This window comes from Dendropsophus ebraccatus, chromosome 11 (genome assembly GCF_027789765.1).
Source record: "Dendropsophus ebraccatus isolate aDenEbr1 chromosome 11, aDenEbr1.pat, whole genome shotgun sequence".
Taxonomy (NCBI): domain Eukaryota; kingdom Metazoa; phylum Chordata; class Amphibia; order Anura; family Hylidae; genus Dendropsophus; species Dendropsophus ebraccatus.
In genome coordinates, this window is record NC_091464.1 from 37,360,131 (window position 1) to 37,382,677 (window position 22,547).

Sequence of the window (22,547 nt, forward strand, 5' to 3'; positions counted from 1 at the left end):
CTCAGCTCCTGAGCTTGCTTCATAGAGCCCCTGGAGTTTATGGCATAAATGTATGCCATATGTCCTTAAGGGATAGGCTTCCATGGCACACATTTACGTCATGTATCAGGAAGGCGTTAAAGAAGACTGTCTGATAACACAGCACTTGTTTTAAGTACAGCACTCTAATATAACATGGAATTTCAGAAGATGACAAGCAAAAATCTTTAACAGAAAGTGTATGGTGGTTAGCTAATACTTCTACCAAGCTCATAGAGGAAGCTACCATGCAAAGGCATTTGCACAAGGTTTGTCTTTTTGAGACAACTTCCTCAATATGAATAGCAAGAAAGAAACATAAGCCAAATAATTTTATATTTTTTAATACTAAATGTTTCCCACATAATACCAGCATTACTTTTTATACATGCCTAAAAGTAAAAGACTGAATATACTGAATATGATACAGAATATGGTCTGCTTTGGGGAAACGTGTGCATTTGCCTTAAGGAGTAACTGTCACTACAAATACCTTTTCAAATATCAGACATGTCAAAAGTTATTGATCACAGTGATCCATTCCCTGGCTGGCCACGCATTGTCAATATTTTTTCATGTAAGTCTATGAGAAAATGAGAAAGGAATGAGTGGCTGGCTGGGGAGTGGATCGCGCTCCCGGCTATATCTCCCGGTCTGATCAGACCCGCTGTGATCAATAACTTTTGACATGTCTGATGACATATCGAATGTTACATGTCTATAAGGTGGTGTTTTATGAATCAGAGCCAATCAGTGTGAGGCTATGTTCACACAACGTATATTTTCGTAAAATCACAGCCGTTGTACAACGGGCGTGATTATTACGAGAATATACGTTGAATTGCTGTCTATGGGATCCCGGCCGGAGTGTATACACATAGTATACGCTCTAGCCAGGATCCCTAACGGCGCCGCAAACAACTGACATTTTTTCATTGATTAGCGGCCGCAGAAAACCATGTCAGTGCACACTGTGGAGCTAGTGGATCTGGCCGCTCGCTCCATAGCGTGCAGTGGAAAGTTTTGATGCGGGCACGCACAGACGCGCCCGCATCAGAACACTGCGGCCCGAAAGATCATCTGGCCAGTACTGCAGTAGCGGCCGGGATGTTCTTTTCAGAGACCGGCCGTTCCGTGATCCGTGGCAATGGTGAAACGACCAACGAGAAATCTTTCATTGTTCGTTTGGTGCTGACACCAAAATCATCATTAATCGCTAATCGTTCACTAATTGTTCAGTGTAATTCCACATCATTCCTTCATTTGTTGAGATCAGATGGAGTAAACGATCGTTCTGTGTAGCATGGTGAGCAATTTTAGGTTAACGATAAACAATCTTGTTTGCAATGGTTAATCCTTAAAAATCGCTTCGTCTCATAGGACCCTTAAGACCCTATTACAGGGGCCGATATCTGCCGATATTACACCAAGCGATTATCGGCAGTAATGGCCTTAAAGAGGATGTACCATCAGACCTCTAATATTGCGGTATACATACCAATCTGTCGGCGCTGACATGTAGACTACGGTGATGTGGAGCATTTTACTTTTCCTGCCCAATCGCCGTTAATTTCCCCGCTGAACAGACAAGCAAATGAGCCGGGTTGAAGCACAGAAGATGGGCCCGGCACATGCTATTTCTCTTCACCTCCTCCCCCGCCCATGACGCTTGGCGCTGACTCTCATCATCCATGCACAGTACTGCCTCTTATGTTAATACGGCAGGTCATACATCCCAGCGTGATGACAGGGCGGCCAGGACGTAAACAGGAGGCGGGGTTGTGCGGCATACTGTAGGACCTGCCATATTAACATAAGAGGCGGTACTGAGGCGTGGATGATGAGAATCAGCGGCGCATGTCACGGGCTGGGGGAGGGGGTGAAGAGGAATAGCATGCATCAGGCCCGTGCCCTGTGCTTCACCCCGGCTCATTTTCATATCTGTTCAGTGGGGAAATTAACAGCGACCGGGCATAGAAAAGAGAAATGCTCCACACCAGCGTACTGTACATGTCAGTGCCCACAGATTGCTATGTATATTGCATTAGAGGTCTGATGGTGCATCCTGGCACAATCAGTATATTTAGTCAGTGGAGAGGGGGTTGTGATGGCTGACACTACATTATGACATTTCCATTGACAGAATACAAGAGCTGGTGTGGTCAGGGAACATACTGTAACTGATTCTACTTCCCTGAATCTGGTCTTCCTATTGCGGGAATCATTTGCACCCCTTTAAAAACCCCAGTATACAAGTAGAGTATTGTTTAACACATATTTGGAGCACATAAATAGAAAAAAAAGCATGTTCCTAACTTTTGCTTAAATAACAGATTTTCTTGCACTGATTAGAGCCAGATGCTATAACGTTCTCTTTTTCTAATCTGTGATTTTCTCATTGTAATTTTTTTATTTCCTTTTTTTCTACCTTGTTATGGAGGCTGCCATCATGTGTGGACTGTTTTTAACAGCATTTAGTGACATGCTTTACAGAAAACCCCATAGACGACAATAGACAGGATTTGCCCCATTGAGGTAAATGCAAAACATTACTGTGCGTAACCTGTGACCTTTGGAGAGGTCATTCCCCGGGGAGTCTTATACCGGTGCTACTTGTCGCTGCAATGCTGTGCAAACCACTTTACAGCAGACTCCTTCTTATTAACACAAACAGAACAAGATGCTTACTTTTAGACCTTAAGGTGAGATAAAAAAATCAAGATTTCAGCATTATTTTATAATATATGCAGTAAAAGGAAAAATTAAATAAAATATCACCAAAAATTCTTCAAAAATATGTTAAAGGGAATCTGTCGCTAGGTTTATGCTGTCTTAAATAAGGGAAGCATAAGCTAGTGATATAAATACTGAACCAATCGGTATATTACTTACATCATTCTGTTCAGCCATTCTTCTAATATGCAGGAGAATGGGATTCGTACCACACTTCCCCCCTGCCCTCCAGCTGTAGATTGACAGTTGACTGCCTATACACAGCATGGATAGATAACTGCCAATCAGCAGCTGGTGGGCGGAGTTTTCTGCGTCTCATGAATATCCAGGACTACTGGGCTCATGCACATAATGAAGAGGACTACTTATTGTCCATGTTATTCAGGAGGATATCTCTGGATCAGCTGCACATAACAATGTAAACGATTCATTATTCTGTTCAGTTTCTCTGTCACTAGTTTATGCTACCCTGAGATAGGACACCATAAAACTACTGACAGTCTCTTTAACATAAAAACTTGATTAGAACAATAGGGTATTTTCTGATGACACATTCCCATTAAATGGCCCTGGACCATTGTAAGCTATGAAAGCTGTTGACAGCTCCATACCCAGGTTGGGGGGGGGGGGGGTCAATATATATCTTGTTGAAGGTCCTGGCAGTGTATGGGGTGATATGTACAGGGATATCATCAGCTCAAGCTGATGTTATAAATAAATTGGAGATATGTCAGTCTATGAAGCGGCTACGGCAGAACTAAAACAGCAATGCACAATTTTGCTTCATAAGTATCCATAATAAGAGCAAACCTTAATAGTATATACACGAATGTAAACTAATATAAAGTATTTCCATCAGTCCAATAAAAGTTCGATATAATGAATCATCTGTCTGGAGAACAGATGCTAAAACTCAGTTGAAAAATCCCATAATTGTTGTAGGGTATCTTTAAACCTTCTGAAATCCTTCATCAATTGCCTTTCCATTAAGACAAAGTGTACTATTTTGCAGATTATCCTTGGTCGCCTCATCTTCACTAAGTGCAGGTTTCCCCTCGTATCTCCTTCGATAGAGCATTCGGCAGAGCACTGTGGTCAGGAACATTTCCATGATTAGAAGTTGCTGGTTCATGTCTGAAATAAAAATGACATTCCCAGAATATAAGTTTTCAAATGAATTATGGGTAGTAGCGGTTTTAGCTCCATATTACTGAATGTAAATTGAAGTTCACAGTTTAAGGCTGGGTTCACACTATGTATATTTCAGGCTGTATTTGGTCCTCATGTCAGGTCCTCATAGCAACCAAAACCAGGAGTGGATTGAAAACCCAGAAAGGATCTGTTCACATAATGTTGTAATTGAGTGGATGACCGCCATATAACGGTAAATAACTTCCATTTTTTCAATATAACAGCCGTTGTTTTAAAATAACAGCAAATATTTGCCATTAAATGACGGCCATCCACTCAATTACAACATTATGTGAACATAGCCTTTCTGTGTTTTCAATCCACTCCTTGTTTTGGTTGCTATACAGCCTCAAACATACAGCCTCAAATATACGTAGTGTGAACCCAGCCTAAAAGTTGAAGTGCGGAGTTTAAAGTCTGCATAGCAAGGGGTAGAGCAGATGAATAATGCATAGGTATCACTAGGAAACCTGAATCATACTCATTCTATAGTAAGCTGCAGCTGAAGATGACATGTAGTGCACCAGTCATTGTGTGTTTATACACACTTTTTCTTTCATGTCTGCTGAGTAGTTAAACTTTTTTTCTCAGAGCCAATCAGATGTCTTGCTTTGTTGACCCTTCACCCTCCCCTCAGACTACCCATTTACATAGGGAATGTGTCAGGACGGGACTTAGAGACACAGGACAGGTGAGGCCCTGCACTGGCACCCGCCCCGCTGTCCCTGCCTATTTTCCAAGATCTGCCCTAGGCGGCAACGGGTAACTGGGCAGCAGTCCCTAACCTTAATGTGTAAAACAGAAAAATGAGGACAGAACAAACTAACACAATACTCTCTAGGTAAATAAGCTGGATTGGTAACTGTCATTCGGTGCGGTACAAAATCTGAATGTCCAGAAGAATAGTCAAAGAGAATAGTCAAAGAGAATAGTCAAAAAGCCAGAATCGGGAAACTAGGGAATACAAATGAGGATACAACACTAACTTAGTCACACTAACACTAACTGAGTCACACTCTAAAAAGGCTCTATCACAGGCAAGGAGACCTGATAGGGGTAATAGTTTATGAAGGCTGGAGACCCAGCCCCCAGTAATACACAGAGCTGACTAGCAGTGCGTGCTGCCAGTCAGCAAAACATTATATCAGACACCTGTGCCGATCAGCTGAGGGTGGTGAAGCCCCGGCCGCGGGAAGACCAAAGAACGCCTTCGCCGGCATGCCCCCTGCAACCGGCTGAATCAGTTGCCAGGGACGCCATTGGCACCTGCACGTGAGGGTCGGCTCCTGACAGTATGTTCACACAACAGGTTTTTCTGTTGACAAAATCCACAGATTTGGAAGAGACCTTAAGGGCCCTATTACACAGAAAGACTATTGTGCAAAAAATCATTGATCAAACGGCTAACGAAAATATGCTCGCATGTCGTTAATCGCATCTTTTGAGCTGACCATAAAATCTTCGTTAATATCATTACAATCATTAATAGTTTGTAAATTGTTTGCAAATCATTTGGTGTATGTACACATCCTTGGTTCGTAAATACGGTTGTTCATATACTAAAGTATACAATTGTATTTGCTATCATAACTATTGACTTTCATTCCAAGTATTATTGTAAATGATCCCAGGTCGTTCCCAAAAGCGCTCGTTTGCAAGCGTTTATCGTTAATTGGTGGAAACTAAAAATGACTTTGTCTAATAGGAACCTATTATACAAATCCATTATTGGCAATAAGGGTTTCTAGAAACTCTCTGTTTGGATAATAATTGGCCCATGTAAAAGTGTTAGCATTTTTTGTGCAGCCCTATAAATCATTTCAAATTACCTCCTCTGTAAATAGGATTAAGGACGTCAAAACTGAGGGATATTTATCAAACATGGTGTACAGTAGAATTGGCTCAGTTTCCCTTAGCAACCAATCAGATTCCACCTTTCATTCCTCACAGATTCTTTGGAAAATGAAAGGTGGAATCTGATTGGTTGCTAGGGGCAACTGAGCCAATTCTACCTTACACTAGTTTGATAAATCTCCCCCTATGTGTCTGGGAAACATCAAGGCAGAGCATGTTATCATATAGCCGCAGAAACTCTTCTTACATTTTTATATCACTGGGTAGATGTGCGAGTTATCTTTTAAGAGTCTATACATGTTGTTCTGTTATTCTACACAGTTATGACTTAGTTATCACTTAACTTCCATAAAAACCTCCTGTTTCATTGCGAGGTGATGACTAATTATCGATTACACTACCAAAGGGCATCCGACCCGCCTAACAATACCATGTGTTGGAATAAGATGATAACCAAGAAAAGACAAGAGCTACACAACAAGCTTGACTATGTCTGACAGCCTTCTCACTGTCATACTGACAGATTAGAACTATTTGTTCATTAATCTCCTTTTCTTTATCCTGTTTTGTTTCATTTGACAATTACTATATCCCAACTTGACACTCGATTACTATGGGCTCCAGTAGCCCATAGTGATGGAGCACTCATCTTATTGAGTACATATATACTGCATTGATCTCTATGAGAGATAGTACTCCGGAGCGCGCTTTATAGCTCAGGACGTACCGGTACGTCCAGGGTTGTCTGGGGACAGACTTCCAGGATGTACCGGTACGTCCTAGGTCGCCTAGAGGTTAAACACATTTAGTTTTTTTAAAAGGTTTTTTGCACACAAACCCCCCCCCCCCCCCGAAATGAAACAAAATTGCTATACATTATATATACACTGTGGGGGGATTTTATCAAGACCGGCGGGGGACCTGTATGTGCTCAAGCCATGTGTGGGCCAAACATATGCTTGTATTGTATTATTGTAATTTTAGCTATGCAGTCTCCTGGGGATTCTTTGCCCTTTACCTCTCCGCAGTTACCCTGCACCAGTGAAGAGTGGCAAAATTTTTTGCACAAATTGCCACAATTTCCACTTTTCACAAATAAAGCGTGCATAAAAAAAATTGCACAAACTTTGCCACCCTGCACTGGTACAGGGAATGAAAAATTCCCCCCACGTTAAATTTAAAACAATATTTGCCCTAAAGTTATATAGTTTTGCAATTTTGCTTTGTTTAGAAAAAAATAATCTGGACAAGATCTTTTCTCTACATAACTCCGTAAGTCCACCTGGAATATTGGGGATGGGGCTACCACCCCCAGAGCACCGACCTGCCCCAGGACATCCCCCCTCTTCTAATGTCTATAAGTGGATCGGGCCGGCCATGAGCGGGTAAGACCAATGCTTTGGGAGCAGTCAAGTACTACAAAAGACTATAGCACATGAATTCATGTGCAGCCTTGACCAATAATCCAAGAGACTGATAGTCCTGTTCCCTGAAGTCTGCCATCAGGACATCCTTATACACATTAGATGCTGGGAAGGTCCCACCAAAATAGGTGGGTTTGGCCAACATTTTTCTAATGTGTGTTCCGCTACACGTGCTTGTTACCGCATCTTATCTTATCTATAACTAGCTCAATCTCTAGGTCAAAACCTCTGTATTTCCAGTGTGTTCATTGCTGTGTACAGAGCAATAAACAGAGATCAGGCCAGATTCCGGCACGTGGTATTACAGTGTACATATGAGGCCTATGGACAGCAAAGATTAGAGATGCTATGACTATAGGTATGGTTCTGTGCAATCATAGGGGGAGATTTATCAAACATGCTGTAAAGTAGAATTGTCTCAGTTGCCCCTAGCAACCAATCAGATTCCACTTTTCATTCCTCACAGATTCTTTGAAAAATGAAAAGTGAAATCTGATTGGTTGCTAGGGGCAACTAAGACAATCCTTCTTTACACCAGTTTGCCCCCATAGTGTTTATTTTCTCATATTTATATTTGCAGAAACTGATCCAGAATGGATCAGGATCTGAACTCCAAGACATGTAAAATGATTTTTTTTTAAAGTGACAGGTGCACTTGAGATTTTCTAACACGCAAAGGTTATATCTTGTTAAAAAAAAATAAGTACTCACATGAAGCTCTAGATGGGCCAGGGAGTGGAGGAACACAAGAAATAACACCCGTGGTACCAAGAATAGTGATGATTGATGTCTGAAGTTGGCTCAGAATAACAACAAACTAAAACAATACAAAATATATATAAATAGATTTTTTTTTTACATCAGTTGAGCAATAAGAGAAAATAAAGAACTGAGATCTTAGAATATACAGCATTATAATAGAAATAGAAATGCATTGTATAATATAAATACAATAAAGACAAATATCTCTCTGCTATAGTCAGTTGGCAAGCATTAAGAAGTGTAGAAGATGGCCAATTTGGTTTTGTATTTTTACTGGAATATTTCTTTTAATGTTATGGGAAATAACAGGCGGTCATCAGATCTTTTCCTTTGCAGCTGTATTGTAAGAACTCTGGCAGGATTTTCCTGGAAACAGGTTTGTCAGCTTTGCAAGATGTTATTTAAAGGAAGTTGGGAATATTATAAGTCAGTGTTGCTAATTGGCAAGGTTAATTGACAGTTAATGCGCTACTGTCATTGTAATGAACTTCTGACATGTACAGTAGCACTGAGCCAGGCTGGGGGATGAAGTGCTGCCATGTTCTTCACCTGGCTATAACTAACTATTGGAGGGGGTCTCAGCAATAAGAACACGAATGATCTAAATTTTTGATTTGTCTGTGTGACATGTCAAAAGTGACACACATTGTGAGGATTGTGGTTAAATAATTAACCTCCAAGCTGAGGGACTCCCAATTTGACCTCGTATATAAATACAGTCTTGACCTGAATTATTTATAATCATTATATAGGAGTACCATAATGATGAGATATCTTGGTTTATTACATAGTCTTCCTTAGGGTGCGTTCACACTACGGAATCTGCATGGATAACCTTCTGCAGATTCAGTGTGCGCTCTTGCTTGAAGATCTGCCCAGCCTATAGGCTTCATTCTATGCTCAGGCAGATTCCACCGTCTGCCCAAAGAATTGGCATGTCAACTCTTTTTTGGGCAGATGACAGAACCTCCTTCACTACAGGGCTTCCACGAAACACGGAACATGTGAATAAGGCCTGAGGGTTTGTAGCTGTCATAAAAGCAGAGCTGCAACCTCTATACGCACATGTTAGAAAACTTGTCTGCACACAATTTTGGATCCACATAAATAAAAAAATAATAATAATAAATCAGTGTTTAATAAAAATATATATTCACAGCATAAGTCTTTACCCGATGTATTTCTCATAGCTGTAGTATATATTTTTTGTATGTTCGTGTATAGGAATTGGCATCTCACCTCATAAGCTGTAAACTTTGAAATAATATGTATGTCCACTAAAGAAGGTCGGACAAGGTTAAACATGATTCCCACCGCCCAGAGTGCAGTGATGGTTATGACACCAACAAATATATTAATATACATTGTGGCTGATTGTGCACGTGACTGCAAAAAAACAGAATACAGGCATTAAAAGAGGGCACATCTTGCTACAATACTGCATTACTACAGTAGCTGTATACATTTAAAGGAGAAGTCCGGCAAAAAAAAATATTTTTTTGTATTATTTAAGATATTGTATTGCCCCCCACCCCCCAAAAAAGTTATACAAATCACCAATATACACTTATTACAGGAAATGCACATAAAGTGCATTTTTCCCTGCACTTACTACTGCATCAAGGCTTCACTTCCTGGATAACATGGTGATGTCACTTCCTGGATAACATGGTGATGTCACTTCCTGGATAACACGGTGAGGTCACTTCCTAGATAACATGGTGATGTCACCACCCGACTCCCAGAGCTGTGCGGGCTGTGGCTGCTGGAGAGGATGATGGCAGGGGGACACTGAGGGACACAGGGCACTGGAGGGACACTGAGCATCCCTCTGCCATCATCCTCTCCAGCAGCCACAGTCCGCACAGCTCTGGGAGTTGGGTCGTGACATCACCATGTTATCTAGGAAGTGAAGCCTTGATGCAGTAGTAAGTGCAGGGAAAAAAGCACATGAACAAGTGTATATTGGTGATGTTTACGGTAGTATATTATTAGATAAAAAAGAATGTTTATGTTTGATACCTATTTTACTTTTTTTTTTTACTGTGCGTGAACATAGCCTAAAAGTTACATACTGTCTTCTGTTAGCTACTTGTATAACGGCCTTTATTTCAAAACAATGGTTGTTATTTTACAAACAATGGCCGTTGTTTTTAACCCTTTGAGGACCAGGCCCAAAATGACCCAGTGGACCGCGCAAATTTTGATCTTAGTGTTTTCGTTTTTCCCTCCTCCCCTTCTAAGAGCTCTAGCACTCTCAGTTTTCTATCTACAAGCCATGTAAGTGCTTGTTTGTTACAGGAATAGTTGTACTTTGTAATGGCGTCATTCATTTTACCATAACATGTATGATGGAACCCCAAATATATTATTTATGAAGATATAAATAGGTGAAATCGTAAATAAGAATGCAATATGGTAACGTTTGGGGGGTTCCTGTGTCTACGTAATGCACTATATGGTAACAGCGACATGATACCATTATTCTATAGGTCAGCCCGAACACAACCATATGCAGGTTACACAGATTCTCTAATGTTTTATGTATTTTTTTATGAAATCCTTTTTTTTGGCAATTAAATATTAATAAAATGGGCCTATTGTGACGCTTATAACGGTTTTATTTTTTCACGTACGGGGCTGTATGGGGTGTAATTTTTTCTGCCATGATCTCTAGTTTTTATTAATACCATATTTGTGAAGATCGGACGTTTTGATCACTTTTTATTGATTTTTTTTAATATATAATGTAACATAAAATCGGTAATCCGCGCACTTTTTTCCCTCTTTTCGTGTACGCCGTTTACCGATCACAATGACGCTTGTTTAATTTTAATAGATCGGACAATTACGCACGCTACGGTATATTATATGTTTATCTATTTATTTATTTTTATATGTTTTATTTATATTATGGGAAAGGGGGGTGATTTCAACTTTTATTGGGGGAGGGGTTTTGGGGTAGTGTAATAGTGTTTTGAACTTTTTTTTTTTTAACACTTTTGAAGTCCCTTTGGGGGACTTCTACATACACTGATTTATACACTGATCATTGCTATGCCATAGGCGTTTAAGGGGTTAATGACACGCGGCAGCGCGATCGCTGCAGCGTGTCATTACCGGTGAGGTCCCGACTGCTGTTTGCAGCCGGCCCCCACCTGCTATGAAGCGTGCTCCGCTCTGGAGCACGCTTCATAGCGGGAGAAACACCCAGGACGTAAGGTTACGTCATGGGTCGTCTGGGGACAGACTTCCATGACGTAACCCTACGTCCAGGGTCGTCTAGGGGTTAAGGGCTGTTATTTGGGCACAAAACAACAGCAGTCCAAGAAAAACTGCTGTCAAACGGCCAAAAAATACATTGTTTGGTCACGGCCAACCAGTGTTTTGGAGATATATCAATGTTCTCATATACTTTGCTTACATATGACGTCTCAACTGTTCCTAGCCGGATGTGGGTGGTACAGCTAGTTGCTGTACAGAAATGACTGCCCACGGCTATGTTCCCACTTAGGGAACATATCGGGGTAGGCATCAGTCTCACAAACAGACAGCCGCTAATAATGATCATGATCATCATTTTATTTACCAAGATAACCGCGTTTTCCGGATATGTTTCCGAAGTGGGAGCATAGCCTTAAGCACAATTAGTCAAATTTATGGCACTGTAAAGCTAAGTTCACCCACGGTAAAATAAAAACTAAATACGGATGAAAATGTGAAAATTAAACAATGTGTAAATGAAAAATAACAGCTTTATTTTGCAAAAGCAGGTAGTAAATAATAATTATTATTTGGATGTTCATAATCACTTACAGCCATTATCCTATACTGTATGTGCACTGCACCTATGTCACAATTACAGAGGTATTTTACCTTTATACCTTTATAACATAGTCTAATGGTGCGTTTACACAGGCAGATTTATCTGACAGATTTTTTAAGCCAAAGACAGGAACAGACCATAAACAGGGAACGGGTCATAAAGGAAAGACTGAGCTTTCTCCTTTTTTAAAATCCATTCCTGGCTTCGGCTTCCAAAATCTGTCAAATAAATCTGCCTGTGTAAACGCACCATAAGGGCCCAATTAATAATAAAGATAACGATCAATCGAGAAGCCGATCATTGGCTGATTGTTGTCTTTCAACAGGTTTAAAAATTATCTGCTGCTGACTGCACAGTAATAGTAAGGTGCTGCCAATGGCTGATGAATGTTATTTAGAAAATATTAAAGAATTATACTTACCTCCCTAGACTCCCCAATGTCCTGCTGTCTTTTCCCTGCGTTTGACTTGCCCCACGGTCAGTGGTTGGCTCAGCGGCCTGCCACTTCAGAGACAGCTTTAGGAGCTTTGCTGCAGCCAGCAAAGAAAAGGCACCAGGGGAGCCTGGAGAGGCAAGTAACTTTTCTATCTTCTATTATTTTCTACATAAAACAAGGACTGCGTGGACAACGCTAACAATGCTCATGCAGCCAGTACCGCACAATAATCGAGCCATGTAATAGGCACTGTAAGCGAAATGCAGCCCAAAGCCTGTTCTAAGGAAGTAGGTTGATCTACTACATCAAAACTTTTCACAGTAATAGTACAATACTTACATCACCAATTGTATATGTTCCATTAGTCCAAAGCACCACTGCCAAAAACATAAGTATTGGTCTCAAGAAAAGGAACTGAAATGTCCCCAACTTCAGGATAAATAAAGTGCGACTGAAAAGTAAACCACAATATCATTATTTGTTATATTTACATTCTTACATATTTATATTCTTATAATGTTGTATTTTCTTGTCAAATAAATTATTTTGATTATTTAAGAGGTTGTCCATGCAAAACTAACTTGTCCCTTATCCACCTCTGTACTCCCCAACGATCTCCAGATCAGCCCCCAGCTCCTTTGTTACGAATACAGCCATGGGTATGGCACGTAAACCGAGCTCTCTTTATTCCTATGGAGCTGCCGGTAAGAGCCAAATGTTTTTTATTATTTGGCTCTTTCCGGTGGCTCCATAGGAATGAATGGAGCTATGGGTCACATGCCATAACTGCAGATGGGGGCCAATCTGGAGATAAGTGGGAGTATGGGGGTCAGAGCCCAGCGATCCCTTACTTGTCCCCTATCCTATGGATAGAGGACAAGTTAGTTTTTTATGGACAACCTCTTTAACTATACAATATCACATTGTAATATAATGTATAATGCTCTGCTGCCACCTCTGTCAGTGACAGGAACTGTCCAGAGCAGGAGAGGTCTTCTATGGGAATTTGTCCCATAGTGTCAGTTTGCAGTCAAGGTAAACATGCATTCTTTTATAGTTTTACAGTATTGGGAGGCCCATAGTAATTTTTTTTTTAAATTAATCAGATATGTGAACATTCAGGGGCCTATTTATCATCTGCACCTTCTTTATGTGCTGCTTAAGGTAGAGTTGTTTAGGTCTTCAACAGGGAAAAGGGTGGCCATCTTATTCCTTTCAATGTTTTAAAAAAGAAAAAAGGTTGCATAACATCATCTGTACAATATAATGAAAGAAATAGTCAAAGCAAAGCTAGTTATTTCATCAACTCTGTTACCAACCTGTGAATATTTTTCTTAGGAAAGCAGACACAGCAACAGCACAAGGGACCTGTGTTGAGCTGCAGCTTTGCATCTTTAAACTTCCTGAGGAATTCTTTTTTACCGCCACATTCATTCACCAGCATCAGCTGAAATTTGTGTATGAGCACCGCCAGAAATCTAACAGAGATAAAGGAGTGAAGCTGAATACTAAATAAATATGAAAAGGTGTATCTACCACCACATCAATGTTCAATATTACAGATCCCTTTTGTAAGAAATAGCCATCTCTAAGTAGTAAATCTCGGTGATGCTTCATTGTCTGACTTGGTAGACTTGTCTGGGCAGGGATATTTTTTGAAACTTGCCAGGGACAGGGTGGGGGGAAAAAATGACATTCACTTACCTCCCTGGCTCGAGTGCTGGTGCCAGCAGTCCACCGTCCGGTCCTCAGTCCCTAGCCACTTCCTGGTGTAGAGGTGGGATGTGATGTTCCAGGCCTGCTCAACCAGTCAGCTGTAGAGGCAGGACCCACTACAGCCGCTGACGGGCCAGAAGCATTGCGTCCCAAGTCCTATCTCTACATCAGACTGCTGGCACTAGAATTGGTGCCAGGGAGGTAAGTACATATTATTTTTTTCACGCACCGCCTCCCAAGTTAAAAAAAAATGTCCCTCTCCGGAATTCAGAAAGGGGGTGATTGACAGGGAAAGACGCCCGTTAGAAACAGACAAATATGCCTGTTAGAAACCTTTTTGCCCGGGCTGCATTTTGAAACAGTACATATTACAGAATATTTAATACCTACACAGACGCAGTAAAATCTGTAAACATTGTGGCTCGGGGAATCCACATTCCTACACAGGATGTTACTGCAATTACCTGTAAGGGAGAAGATAGACTATTACAAGATGAACGTGTAATCATGTTGATTAGTTACCCTAACTAATATGTTTAATTATTACTAAACATTTATGGTCCTGGGACCTGTTATGTCTCCTGATGAGTCTGCTTAAATAAATACGAGGAAACATAGAAAAACATAGTAGTGTGATAGTCTGTCTAGTCTACCTTTATAATATTTTAATGAAACCCCCTTTGCCTCTCAGAACCGGAGCAGTTTACTGTGGCATAGATTTCTTTAGTGTTGAAATCTCTTTGCAGAAATATTGTCCCATGTGGACCGGGTAGCTTCTCGTTGTTGTTGCAGATTAGATACCCTTATGCTCTGATCAGTCATTCTACCTCATTACAAATATGCGTCCATGACTACACAGTCCTTGTGGCAGGGTCCATTGTCCTGCTGACAATGTCCTGTGTTCTTCTGTAACATGGTAAACAGCTGCCAGTGCCTCAGACCCCTGATGACACCTTGCTAAAAGTGAAACATGTCGAGGAGGATTGTTTATGTCTTATAACCTCTTAAGGCCAGATACAATTTTCATATTTAGGTTAGCTTATTTCCTCCTTGCCTGCTAAAAGTTGTATAATTTACAGTACTAGCGAAGCAAAGCACTTTGCTAGGCTTGGCCATCGGCTTGTCAGCCTGCTGCCTTTGAAATCTGGACTGGATCCAGCTTTTCCAGGCACCCGAAGAAGAGCAGCATAGAGTTCAAAGGCAGGCTGACAAGTCGATGGCCAAGCCTCACAAAGCGTTTTGCTTCACTGGTACTGTACTAGTATCACTAGTATCATTGTGCTCAGCTCCTCTTTCCCTAGAACAGGCTGCCTAAAGATCAGACTGTATATTGAACATGACATGTTCTATTATGTATGTATGAGAAAAGACAGCTATTTTTATTTATGTATTTTTTGGGGGCAAGCTTATTACTTCCCTTTAAGCCTTGAACAGTACTGTTATTAGCCTTGGTCATACGTACCGGTGCAGCCGCATTCACCCAGATAATTATTGCCCTTTTGGTGCCGGATAGTTTCCTGTAGATGTAGTGTGCTTCTTCTAAGAATACCAGCGCAGAAACTGTTGCCATACATGTCAAGATAGCAAAAAGCAGAATACCAGTGATATCCAGCTCTGGAGGAACAAATATGAAACAGGAGTGTTAGCACAGTTGTAAAATTGTACAATAGGCATCCAAACCTCACAGTTACACTTTTTACTAGCTAAAAGTCTGACTGACTGCGCAGGAGAGGTCATTCTTCCTGTAATCATTTTATTACCTTGTAAGATGCTGTTACCATAACATTTTGCATGCTGCACAATTTTGGGCTGCGTTCACACTACGTATATTTCAGTCAGCATTGCAACCAAAACCAGGAGTGGATTAAAAACACAGAAAGGCTCTGTTCACACAATGGTGAAATTGAGTGGATGGCCGCCATATAACAGTAAATAACGGCCATTATTTCAATACAACAGCCGTTGTTCTAAAATAACAGCAAATATTTCTCATTAAATGGCGGCCATCCACTCAATTTCACCATTGTGTGATCAGATCCTTTCTGTGTTTTTAATCCACTCCTGGTTTTGTTTGCAATACTGACTGAAATATACTGACTGAAATATACATATACTGACTGAAATATACGTAGTGTGAACGTAGCCTATAGGCGTATTCAGTCATTTGCGGGGTGGGGAAGGGGTTAATAAAAATATCTTTGTATTAAACAGACTGACAAAGTATGCATAAATGACTTCTGTGCAACATGACATGTGAATCCAAATGTATTGATCATAATTAGAGATGAGCGAACCTGGAGCATGCTCGAGTCGATCCGAACCCGAACTTTCGGCATTTGATTAGCGGTGGCTGCTGAACTTGGATAAAGCCCTAAGGCTATGTGGAAATCATGGATATAGTCATTGGCTGTATCCATGTTTTCCAGACAACCTTAGAGCTTTATCCAAGTTCAGCAGCCCCAGCTAATCAAATGCCGATTGTTCGGGTTCGGATCGACTCGAACCCGAACCCGGTTCGCTCATCTTTAATCATAATGAATGTGCGAAACTTACTCAGATCAGTAAGAATTATCAGCTTATCTGTAAAGAGCTGCCAGCTGACAGTCCAACGTGAAAGCAAAAACAGAGCATGTCCAGAATCGACATAGTGCTGTATGCTAGCGTTCAAATCCTATCTTTTTAGCGCATGTATAGGACCAACCAAGTAAGGCATATAAAATACAGTAAACTGAATAAAACGCTATAATGAACACTTACACATATTTATAATGGATCACCATCAATCACAAAAATTGAGCTGAAATTACCAATGAGCGAAACTTTCAAACGTTTGATTTGACCTGTTTTAACTAACCCTCAACAAAAAGAGTTTGGACCAAACCAGACCTTACATATTGTGTAACCTTATATTACCTTGATTACTGCCAAGTGCCGACTGCCACAGGGTTTTCTGGGCAAAAGCAAAAAGTTTTTGGTGCATACTGTATGCAGAGAAGAGGGGGAGATTCCCTGGGTTGAGTAGTAGTGGTAGGGCGCATAAAGCACTCTAAAGCCCCTATCACACGGGGCAATGTGGAGAGCAAGCTGTCAGGTCAGCACTCGCTTACTCCTCATTACACAAGCCGCCATCAACCGAGGAGGAGCAGGTAAGAGCCGGGTGGGCAGGAGGCTGCCCAGTCGATCATCAGATCGCCTGGGCAGTCCATAGGAGACAATGGCAGCCCATACATGGAGCAATGGCAGCAGATCATTGTCAGGCTGATCGTTGCCATTTCAGCCTGTTGAAAGGCAATGATCAGCCAACATTGTGCATGTCAGCTGATTGTTGTCTTCTATTCTGTCTGAATACTGACGATAATCGCTTCATGTAATAGGGCCTTGACTTACTATATTGACAGGTTCAACCAAAACAAACTGCTTGACTTGTGTTTGTGCCAATCCTAATTTTTTGCAACCATTGGCTTGAATCTGAGTCTCCCCGATTTGGTTTGTTCAACACTGGTTTTAAGTTATAACAGAGACCATTGGGATATACGTTACTGTTCCAAAGGTTTATTAATGGGATTTATAACCCTTTATGTTAATTTATAAAAAAAATAAACTATTAACGTTATATATTTTTTTAAAACATTCTTATGTTACAGGGGTTTTTTTTACACCTGCCTAAAACTTTTGCACAATACTTTATGTATGTGCATTTTTAATAATCTTCATCCCTGTCATGTAAAATCAAATAATTTAGGAATACATTGCTGTCATTCACTTTTAGGGGAGATATATTATTGGTCATGTGCATTTTTCTTTTCTGTTCCACAGTTTTTATAAATTAAATGAAGTATGAAGTTTTTTGTGCACGTAAAAATTTTTTTGTAAAATCCTTAATTTTTTTTCAAACACAAAAAAACAACAAAACTGTATATAGAAGAGTGCAAGGAAGAAAAAAAATGCACTTGCAATAAGCCAGGCTTTTTAGTACCAAGAACACCATAGCATTACATGTACTGTAAACTCTAACTATTGATCATATGTAATAGCTGGTGAGCGAGATTGAGTGAGAGTGTGAGAAAGGTTAAAGTTGAGTTTTACATGTGTCAGTCACCTTTAATAAAGCCGAGGAACACCATAAAGAGGTGCGGCAGTGTGTTCCTCTGTTAAAACAGGTTATTTACTTCCAGCCGTCTCTTTATGTGCCAAATTCAGAATTAAAACTTGTTAACCCATACATCTGTACTAAACCGGAATGTGATAAGAATTTTAAAGTTACAGTTTCTACTCCTTGAACTTATTACGGGTTCTTGATGCTAAATGTGTGAATGCCTGGATTACTTAAAGTCCTATAATTGTATTTCTCACTGTAATCTTTGGGTGATTCAGATAAAGTTAACAAGAACCTGTGATGTCCTGTCAGCACCCAGTTCTAACTGGCATTTCACTGATTCATCCAAACCCTATTTCTTTTAATGGAGAATTCCGGGCAACATCTGTTTTAAGATATGTTACTGCCCAACAAAAGTTATGAAAATTACTAAGAGACACTTATTCAGGGAAATGCACCTATACCTGCACTTACTACAGCATGGCTTGTTCATTTCTTGGCAAAGTTGGTGACATCACATCATAAAGTAGAAGTTCCCTCTGCCCCAAATGCTAGTGGTTCTGCTGCTGCAGTCGGTCCCACCGCTGCTGCAGTCCATCCCACTAAAGGCATTAACCCCTCCATCCTTTCCCAGCTCCCTGAACCTCTCTCCATGCCAGTGGCCCTCGGCACCCTTCCCCAGGCCGCCAGCACCCGTGCCCCAGCTCTGGCGGCCCCACTCACCTCCAATCCAGCAGCTGTCGGCTCCTGCTGCTAACAGCTACCTCTGCTGGCTGGAGAAGGTTGCTGGAAGGTGCTCCAGGGAGGCGGAAGTGATCCCCACAGCAGGGACAGCAGGCAGAAGTAGCGGAGGGCAGCAGGAGCCGGGGGCTTTTGGACTAGCAGTGAGGGGTGGGGAAGGGTGCAGGGAGGTGGGGAAGGCCGGTGCGGATGATCCCTGCTGAGGGAAGAACCGTCTGCTAGCTGGGAGCAGCAGGAGCGTGTGGCTGCCGGACTTGCGCTGCCCAAGGCCGCTGGCATGGAGAGAGGTGCAGGAAGCTGGGGGGATGGAGGGGAGGGGACTTCTACTAGGTGACATCACTAACTTTGCAGAGAACTGAACAGGCCATGCTGTAGTAAGTGCAGGGAAAATAAACTATAGGTGCATTTCCCATAATAAGTATCTATTAGTAATTTTAATAATATTTGTTGGGCAGTAACATATCTTAAAATTGGTTTTGCCCGGAGTTCTCCTTTAAGGTCATCTTCACAAGTTATAGTTTTGGTGTAGGTTTTGCAATTAAGCTTCATTCCATTGAAATGAATGGAGCTTAATTGCTATCTACACCTGAGCTGAAGACAAGAGTGGTGCGGTCTCTGGAAGAAAGTGGCCATGTTTTTGTAGTGCTGGATAACCCCTTTAATACATTGACATTTTGACTTCTTCAGGCTGCCAACACATAGCACTTTTGTTTTTAAACTTCCCCTGCAATGGATTCATAAGGAATGGGAAATATGAAGGAGGCAATGCCTAAAAAGTTATATAAAGCATGGCACTCACTAGCAGATGAATCGAACAGTTGACTTTATTCTGCAAATGTCATGGGCAAGATGTAAAGGTACAGAGCTTGTGTACGGCTACATCCTTTCCATGAAGTTTGCACAAGAAAGTCCACTCTTGGATTCATCTGCTGGTGACTATCGTGATTTATATAACTTTTCAGGGATTATCTCCATTCTGGACTTTTTTCATGGATGTCACAGAACACCACCTGCATACCAGCCACATCTCCAGTATTGGTACTTTAGCACAGGAACAGTAGTACGCCATACCCAACCACCTCTTAACCACGTGATTGATCTATCCGTTTACTTACTTCTCTTTATTATTATAAGTATACAGTAGCCAACTTGAGGAAAAAATGCATTATTATAAATTATTTGTTTTTCCCCACTATAGTATAATAGGTATAATACCATAATTTATTTTATTGCAGGAGATGCAGTTAACCTGGGCACATTAACCCAATGGCTTGCCACAACAGAAGAGCATATCAGTACTTTTTGGCTTATGAAAGTTGGCCCCCTGTTACAGATCTGCTGTAATTATACCTGATAATCCATTTTTTAACTTCAGATAAGATAACTACCAGCCAAGCATCTGTTTGGCCAGCCGCAGTCCCACACAAGTACAGTATGCCTATACAGTATCATCTGTGAGTGAATGTTTCTTGCACGCGGGTAGGTCACTCTATCTTTGTCGCTTCTCCTTTCAGATTAAAGCATTTAGCACATTAAAATCTGACATTTATATTCTTATTTTCTTTGATAGCAGATGTCAGGATCCACCTACACACAGTAGTTAGCGGGATCTACTTTTATAAATCTAATGTATAGGGTCAGCACACGTGAGCATTATTCATGTGCACTCCTTTAAGCTGAGGAAGAGTTGTCTACCTGTAACTACTACTACTGATAAAGTCACCTGTTTCCTTGTAAGAACTTGTAAGAAACTTCCTTGTAAGAAACACAACTATGAATCATCATTTTCTCAGTTTATTCTAGAAATACAATGATACTGGGTGGGTTATGCTGAAATCTTATGGTGCGTTCACACCTACAGGATCTGCAGCTGATTTTCTGCAGCAGATTTTATTTAAATAACTGAACACAGCATCAAATCTGCTGCAGATCCTGTAGGTGTGAACGCACCCTAAAGTAGAATATATTGTACTTACGTTCAAGAATTTCATAAGAGTATGGTGCTTGTCTGGTTCTACAGATGGGGTTGATATAAGGTTTCGTTACATTTGGAGTGTCCGTCATCTTTTCGGCTGCTTGTGTTACATCCATTTTCTCCTAGACTTTCTGGAGCTACTTCACTTTATTCTTCCAGTAGCTTCTTGCTCTTTGCCTTTCTCGTACTATGTCAGACAGTCCAGAGTTCTCTTCGGGGAGAAGTCAGATCATAAGACAATGCCGCTCGGATTTCTCTGTACCTCCTGAGGAAGTGAGTGTTATTCAATAGGCAGATCTTCTAAGGCTGAAAGAATAGTTCAGACATGTTCCACAGACATGGTGCGGACTCGGCTTCTGCTGCTCTAAGCTTCTTATACTTGGCCGTGTGAGTCTTACGCCAAGGCAAGTTCAGCTAAACATCAACCAAAGGATATAAAAGCAGGTTGTAAAGCAGTTATCTAAGTGTAATAGACAAACTTGGGTTGGACCTGACTCACTTTGATTGTAGTAATAGAAGATGTTAAAGTCACCAAGGGGGACTCAGATTTACACTTCACTTTTACTTGTCCTCTAGTTTGATTTCCATTAACAATCTTGAGTAAAATTTCAAGGGGAATTTCCATTTTTTCCATGGTAAATGAATAATACACTGGACATGGTAAGTGAGTCATATGGTATTGCAGCAACAAAAAAAGCATGTATAAACTCCTCAGTACCAGCAATACTTTGGATCCTTATATCTGCAAATACAAAATCTATTTACTCATTTCAGTCATTTTCTTGGTGGAATTTATAGAAACACAGAAGATTGTCAACAGAAAAAGACCACCTGGTCCATCTAGTCTACCATTTGAGCATTTCCTTTTTTATTATCTTAGGATAGATATATGTTTATTCCAGACCAAATTATGTTCAGTTACTATGGATTTACCAACCACCTCTGCTGGAAGTTTGTGCCAGGGACTTACTACTCTTTCAGTGAAGTAATATTGTCTCATGTTGCTTCTGATCTCCCCCCCCCCCCCCCCAAACTAAGATTGTGGCCTCTTTAGTGTTAATTTTTCAGTTAATGGTCAGGAAATACATAACAGGAAGTCTTTCAGGAAGCTTCAGGAAATCATCATCTAAAGGGGAAAAAAAAGCCATACTCACCTGCTGCAGTGGTGCTCTCTTCCAGCTTCTCCCTCTTGCTTCCTGCTCTGCAAATGCACAAGTGATATCACTCATCTGCTGCAGCACTGGAGAAAGAAAGTGGCCTCTTGTGGCCGGAGGCATAATGCTGTCCCCGGCTACAAGAGCCATTGACAGGGTGAGGAGCCCATGGGCTCCACGCCCTGTCAAACACAGTGCAGCATTTAACTCCTAATTACTAGTCATACAGTTAGAATTCCAAACAGTAACAAAGAGAGAATTGAATAGGTGGCACTCACCTGATACATATAAATGGTTGTTTATGGTGCAGACATACACCGATCAGTGTTGGGAGACAACATAAAGCAGCATTTTACACTACCAACGCATCTTCTGGCCTGATGGAACCAGACCATTCCTTTTACTTGTACCTCCGAAACAACATTTTTATTATTATTATTTCCCTCTCAACTACATTTTCCATTTACCGCCTACTCTACCACACCTTGGCTTTCTTTGCAGATCATGGGACCTTCCCCAGCCCAGATTTCTCTATATCTTGACTTGGATGTGTACATGCACTGATGTAACTCTTTTGGCACAAAAGAAATAGAACCAGTCTGTTTTTATGCTTTCCTGCTT

The 22,547-nt window shown here is 40.9% G+C and overlaps 1 protein-coding gene across 1 annotated transcript; it reads right to left on the minus strand.

Moving 5' to 3' along the window:
• Positions 1-3,467: 3,467 nt before the first annotated feature.
• LOC138767885 (organic solute transporter subunit alpha-like) lies at positions 3,468-21,145 on the minus strand. The gene is made up of 8 exons (XM_069945750.1): positions 20,774-21,145; positions 15,423-15,574; positions 14,351-14,424; positions 13,564-13,722; positions 12,584-12,695; positions 9,222-9,368; positions 7,932-8,037; positions 3,468-3,885 (listed from the first exon to the last, which is right to left on the minus strand). Exons 1-8 carry the CDS (start codon positions 20,886-20,888, stop codon positions 3,701-3,703), a joined length of 1,050 nt encoding a protein of 349 aa, XP_069801851.1. The 5' UTR covers positions 20,889-21,145; the 3' UTR covers positions 3,468-3,700.
• Between the last annotated feature and the right edge of the window lie 1,402 nt (positions 21,146-22,547).